The sequence below is a fragment of the Mesoplodon bidens genome, assembly GCF_964165515.1.
Source record: "Mesoplodon bidens genome assembly, chromosome: 8".
Taxonomy (NCBI): Eukaryota; Metazoa; Chordata; class Mammalia; order Artiodactyla; family Ziphiidae; genus Mesoplodon; species Mesoplodon bidens.
Window position 1 is genome coordinate 111,202,918 of NC_138165.1, and position 6,439 is coordinate 111,209,356.

The 6,439-nt window shown below is 60.0% G+C and overlaps 1 protein-coding gene across 6 annotated transcripts in view; it reads left to right on the forward strand.

The window, feature by feature from the left end:
• Positions 1-5,771, forward strand: part of SCLY (selenocysteine lyase) — a 32,817-nt gene extending 27,046 nt beyond the window's left edge. For 4 of the 6 annotated variants that reach the window (XM_081242244.1, XM_081242243.1, XM_081242245.1 and 1 more), the window contains exons 9-12: positions 1,656-1,739; positions 2,208-2,307; positions 3,785-3,860; positions 4,721-5,771. In XM_081242244.1, coding sequence (XP_081098370.1) covers positions 1,656-1,739; positions 2,208-2,307; positions 3,785-3,860; positions 4,721-4,874 — 414 coding nt within the window. In that variant the 3' untranslated portion in view covers positions 4,875-5,771. The other 2 variants (XM_081242247.1, XM_081242248.1) reach the window with 2 other exon arrangements.
• Positions 5,772-6,439: the final 668 nt, after the last annotated feature.

A 6,439-nucleotide genomic window follows, 5' to 3' on the forward strand; every position in this document is an offset into this window, starting at 1 on the left:
AATATTAAAAGCAATGACGTCATGACCACAGGTTTGCTCATCCCCTGGGTCCAGTTACCCCCACCCCGCCCCCTGAGATGGGGACAGGGGCAGCTTCTTAAAGGTCTTCCTGGTGAGGATTAGATGGCGCAGCAGCCGCAGGCCCCTCCGCTTCCTTCTGCAGCCGTGACCCTTTCCTCGCTCCTGGCTTGCAGCTTTGCCCAGGCCCTCTGACCCTGCTGTCATTGGGGGGGGAGGGGGGTGGCACACCACTGTCGCCCCCTCCCCTCGCGCAGCCTGGCCCTCCTCGCTGTGGTCTGGCTCGGGACGCGCCCCACCCCCTCTCCCCTGGGAGGTGTGTCCTGGCCCCCCTGGGGCGAGTCGAGGTCTCCCCTCTGCCTTTCACCCCTTCCCCGTGTGCCGGCTGGAGAAAGGCACCCCCCTGCGGCTGCCCCCTGCCCTGCACCCTCAGTCCTCTGCCAGGGTGTTCCTCCCCCAGCCTTGAAAACCGTCCTCCCCTAGTCCTCGCCACTCCGGCCTCTTCCCGCGTCCTCCGCCCCGCGGAGCAGCCCGCACGCACTCTCACCCCCTCCTGTTCTCCAGACACCTCTGCTCCGTAGAAGCTGGTCAAGGGGGTCCCCATGTGACCTCTTGCAGCTGTGGGACCGCTTCTCCCCCCCGAGGTGCCTTCTCTGCCTCTTCACCTGTCAGCCTCCTGGGTGCTGGCCTAGCCTCCTCTCCCTCTCACTGTGCTCACCCTGTCCCGTGGCTCTGATGCCAGCCTGTGCTCTGGTCTTGGACTTGACGTCTCAGGGCAGGTCCTGACCTGCTGGGAGGCCCGCGTCCCACCTGCTTCCTCAGCGTGTCCTCTGAGCCCACGATGTGTCCTGCTCTCCTGCATCGTGGGCGTCTCTCCCTGTGGTGCCTCCTGCCACCCAGGCTCTCAGCTGAGAAATCTAGGAGGTGCCCTTGATCTGCCCTGCCCCGTCCCCCGCACCTGATGCAGCAGCCGGGCCTGTCCAGTCTCCACGAGAGGTCCAGGACCTGCCTCTTGTACCGACTCTAGGCCAGGTCATCCCACGTCTTGTGTGTGGACGCCTCATCCATTCTCCACGTGGCATCCAGTTCTAATACACAAATCAGAGCAGCTCACCCCTTCCTCAGAATCCACGTGCATCTGCCTTGTGTTTAGGCTCAGATCCCGCCTGTCCTGGGGCCTCTGGGGCGCTGTCCCCCTCGCGCACTCTGTTCCAGGAGCGCTCGCCTTTCCCCCTGCAGGGCCTTTGCCTGGAATGCCCTTCCCCGCTGCCCTAAGTTCCCGTCACGGCGCCCACCCGTCGGTCTACTGTGGTCACCTCTTCCCTGGTGTGTCTGTCCCTGGGATGGATGTGCCTTCAGGACTGGGATTGCCTTTGGTCACCGGCTAGGGACTCTCCAGTGCCTGGGGTATCCGGAAGCCTGAAAAAGTAAATTCCTGTTAACAAGTGGAGGGGACTTGGCACTTACCCCGGCCCCGGTCACTCGGTCGGCGCATGCTGTGTGTGTGGGAGGTTCCAGAAAATGAGCAATTTGAGGCCATGTCACCTGTCTGTCTTCGGGGAGAATCACCTCTGCTGCTTAAAGCTGTCTTGCTCCCCTTGTTTTACCGTAACTGAGGGGCCCTCCTGTGTCCCTAGGCCGCTGAGCTGGTGGCAGAGAAGTGCGAGGCCTACGAAGCCCACATGCGGGCTGTGCGCGACTACCTGGAGGAGAGGCTGGTGGTGAGTGCCCGTGGCCCGGAGCTCTGGGGACAGGGGGGTTGAGACCCCCAAGGACGGCTGCAGACCAGGCGACTTTCTCACAGACACGTGACAGAAATACCAGAGACGGAATATCTAAGGGTTGTGTGAAGACGATCCAAATGCATTCAGAAGTTGTTTCTCCCAATTACCTTTGCTGTCCATAGTCAGTCTCCCTGACTATTATCAGTAGATGCTTATCAGTAAGATAATCATTCTGTGTGTTGAGGGTGAGGGTTTTTTTTTCCTGCCACACCGTGTGGCTTCCGAGATCTTAGTTCCCCAACCAGGGATTGCACCCAGGCCCTCAGCAGTGAGAGTGCAGTCCTAACCACCGGGCCGCCAGGGAACTCCCGAGAGTGAGGTTTTGTTTTCCAGAAAGTCTGAAGTTCAAACAGTTGGCGGGAGGGGGCTTCAAAGATGTTACTGCATCTTCTGTTAATTTTCCAGGCTGAGTTTGGTGAGAGAATCCACCTGAACAGCCAGTTTCCAGGCACTGAGCGACTCCCCAACACCTGTAACTTCTCCATCCAGGGACCCCAGCTGCAAGGTGACGACTGCCCCCAGCTCTCCCTGGCTGGGGGCTGGGCTGGGCTGGGCACAGCTTGAGCTGTGGGGAGGTGTGGGCACTGGCCGAGGGCAGGGTCACCCCACCAGGCACTGTCCCATGGTGGTGGGACCCTGGGCACAGCTGCTGACCTGTTCCGGGTGCTAAGGCCCTGGACACAGCACAGCGGCGCTCAGCTCTCACAGGGTCCTAGCCCCGCCCCAAAGATGTGAGGGACGGAGATAAAGTGAACTGAATTTTAGGCTAGTTGGTCCATCTTTGCTATTTTTAAAAAACATTTTATGAGAGTCGGGAAATTAGAGGCAACCAACTGAAAACTCTCTCAGAGTCAGGCTGAAGTGCAGATCTGTGGGCTTCATTAGTACCTGTGATCTCTGCCTCCCAGCTGGAAAAGTTAGGGTTAGGGTTAGGATTAGGCTTGGGGTTAGCGTTAGGATTAGCCTTAGGGCGACTCGTACCCCAGATGCGCATGTAGGACTTGGCTGCCCGGAGTCCCTGAGGCTTGAGTCCAGGGTGTAGAGCGTCCTGTTTGTCTGGGAGGAGATTACGATGGCCCCGAGAGCACGGGAGAGCCGACCGGAAGGGCAGTTTTCACCTCTTAGAAGAAGAGGTCGTTGCCTCGTGGTCACTCTGAGAAACGGGGCAGCGTGTTTAGACCATGAAGAAACCCTGGGGTGGCCGTCACCGGGGCTGCAGTGCATCCTCATTGGGAGGGAAGCACATGGCAAACTCTCCACATCTCCCTGCTGTGGGAAGGGAAGTTCCTCCCTCTAGTGTCTTCGCCCCTTTTTCTGGGGCAGACTTTATATTCTGTGATGACCTGTGTTAATTTAAATGAGACAGGCTGCTCGTTTTAATTAAATCGGCAGTCATCGGTGTTGGGTTTTTTTTGTTGTTGTTTATGTTTTGGGGTTTTTTTGGCTGCGCCACGTGGCTTGTGGGATTTTTAGTTCCCCGACCAGGGATCGAACCCGGGTCCTTGGCAGTGAGAGGGCAGAGTCGTACCCACTGGACCGCCAGGGAATTCCCATCATTGTATTTTTTTAAATCTCTGTGCCTGTGCAGGAAGAGGGAAGTGCCTCCTAGCTTAACAAGGACAGCTCCCAGTGTCTCTCCCTTTAGAAAACGGAGACGTCAGGTTAGACGTTATGACCAGGACAACACGTTATTCGGTAAGGCAGCTCGTCAAGATTCTGCGTGTCCTGCCAGGCAGCTGACGGATACCACATTCTCAAGGCCAGTCTTATGAGGCCGAAGCGTATCTGCTTTTCTGCAGCCAAGGGGCAGAGGAAGCGCTTCCTCTGGGACCTGCTGTACTTTCTCTCACCTGCCGTCAGAAGGACCTGTGCCCTGGGATTCCGTCAGGTGGTAGGAGGGAGGGAGCCTCCAAACTTGCAGCAGGGAAGAGAGGCAGCCCCCACCGGCCTCCACCTCAGGGGCCCTGTGCTATGTCTCCTAGGCCGCGTGGTGCTGGCCCAGTGCCGGACGCTGCTGGCCAGCCTGGGGGCCGCGTGCCACTCGGACCGTGGAGACTGGTGAGTGTGCTCTCCACGTACTTGGCCGTGGTGTCCAGGGCGCATCCAGGCTCTAGGTTTGGGCAGCTCTGCAGCCTAGCAGGGACGTGGACAGTGACCAGACGGCACAGGCCCTCGGGAGGAACGAGTGGGAGCTGCAGCCTACAGGGGCCTCGGGCTGGACCGGGAGACGGGCAGCAGGGCTCCACGTGAGGCAGGGAGAGGGGAGGAGGGCCGGGCTGCGGGCGCCCACTTCGGCCTCGAGAAAACCGCGAGCTGTGACCAGATTTGGGTTCAGATCACGCCCCCTGCCAGGAGCAGGCGGAAGCGGGAGGGGAGGGTGTGGAGCCTCGGACATGGGCGTTGGGAGCAGCCCTGCTGGAGGAGGAGAAGGGGGTTGGGTTTCTTGTGGGGCCCCGCAGGCGGGAGTAGGGCTGGATGCGGCCGCCTGGGCTCTGGAGAGAGCGGAGCTGTGGTCGTGATGAGCGACAGGCCTCCGTTCGAGGCCAGGGCACCGGGACTAAACTCAGCACTGACTTGGGCGGGCCGCAGGCTCCAGTGTCTGCAGGAGGCCGTCCCTCTGCCTCGCGTGTGGCTCTGCGTCCCCTCCGGGAACCGAGCCCGCTAGCTCCTTGGAGACGGGAGTTGCCACTGTACCCCGGGCTCCGGCTCTCGGGTGCAGGGGCCAACGGCCACCTCTGTGCTCCCGGGGTCAGGGTCTGTGCCGGGGCAGGCCCGGCTGGAGAGCAGGGAGGCTTTGAGCCGACCCTTGGCGACGGTGGGCCAAAGAGTGTGCGTGGCCAGTGGGGAGCTGGCCGAGGACACGTGGCAGCCCGGGAAAGCCTGTGTCGTGACGGCTGGCCCGTCGCCCCGCCCCACAGGCCATCCCCGGTGCTGCTGAGCTGCGGCGTCCCCTTGGACCTGGCCAGGAACGCCATCCGGCTCAGCGTGGGCCGCAGCACCACCCGAGCCGAAGTGGACCTCGTCGTGCAGGACCTGAAGCAGGCGGTGGCCCAGCTGGAGGGCCAGGCCTAGTGCCCAGGGCGGTGCCAGAAGGAGTCTTCCACTTGTCCCAGAGCGTGTGGGCTCCGGGCTCCCTCTCGTCCCTTGGTCAGTGAGGGAGCGGGTCTGCTGGACCCACAGACGCCACCGGTGCTGAGGGGCCCAGGACAAGATGCCCTCGTGGGACCGTCCCTTTCACTGCTGCCCAGTGGCACCAGTTGGATTAGAAACACTTTAGCCGCGTCCACCGTCCCCTCTGGGAAGTGGGGTGAGCTTGTTATAAGCACGCCCTTCCTAGAAGGTGGCATTTTTATCTGAAAGGTAAAATCCTAGTATTTATAATTGATTGTCAGCTGCTCTCATGGAAATAGGAGACCTGGTTTTTGGCTGCTGTCCTGGCCTCTGCACCTGTTGGCTGAGAGGTCGGTCCCTCCTCACCCTCATGGCCCTTTTCAAGCCCTTTCCAGAGGGTGGGGGCCCCTGCGGTCAGGCCCCCTCCCTGCTTGGCGTCCCCCCGCCTCCTGGGCCTGCCCATCCTCCTGATCACTTGGGCACTCGGGCCATCGACCACTGGGCGCCCTCTCTCCCAGTCCGCAGGCCCCTCCCGTCCCTTCCATTCGATCATTTTACTCAGGGTTTCAGCTCAGCCATCAGAGTCACGGGGGGCAGCGCCTGCGTTATGCTGGCTCATTGCCAAGGCGGAAAATCGTTCATCCCTCGCTCAGCTCCCATCTCAGTTGTATTTGCGGGAGGATTCTTTGATCTTCACAGAGGCATTGTGGTGTCTGATTCACATCAAATGTCATGTCTATGGAGACATTTACATAGGAGTGTTTTTTTTTTTTTAATTGAATAACACTTTTAAGGTGTGGTTGAAAGGTGCAAGGAACTTCGTGATGGCACTGAGGAAACAACCGTCAGAAATTAGATGAACTAATAAAAGCTTCCAATGCTTGTTTTGGACATTTTGTGGTTCTTCTAGTGGGTGCTCTCTTGGGGGCACCAGTGTGTCTGCGCCGGCAGTGGGGTGGGGTCAGACCCCCTGCTCACTGCATAATCACGCTTTAGCTTCAGGAACTCGGCTTGCGACTGTGTCTCTGGGAGCTCTAGAAAGTAGGTCCCTAACATGCAGCATCCTGCTTCCGCCAGGCAGAGGCTGTGGTGTCCCGATTCCCCCAGCAAAGAACCATGGGTGTCCAGCCCCACGGAAGAGAACAGTCTGGAAAAAGATGCTTGGCAGCTCTGAAAAATGCACTCGGGACCTTTAGCTGCAGCCCCAGAGACTCTCAGTCAGGGCCCTGTGCCCGTCACCAGCCCTGGGGAGCAGCTGCTGTCCAGAGGTTCACGGAGCCTCCAAGGCCAGCTGAGGCCAGGATCCAGCATAGATCTCCCAGGGGCCAGGCAGGCCCCCAGCTCCCAGTGGGTGACAACACGTCCCAAACACTTAAGGTCCCCAAGAAGGGCTCCACTTGGATGGGTCTGCCCTCCTGTGAGAAGGGTCTCCCAGGTGGCCTCCCGTGGCCCAGCACAGCCCTCAGGGCGGCTGCCCCCAGCCTGGGGGAAGCAGACGCTCAGGAGCCTACCACTTTCTGGAAAGG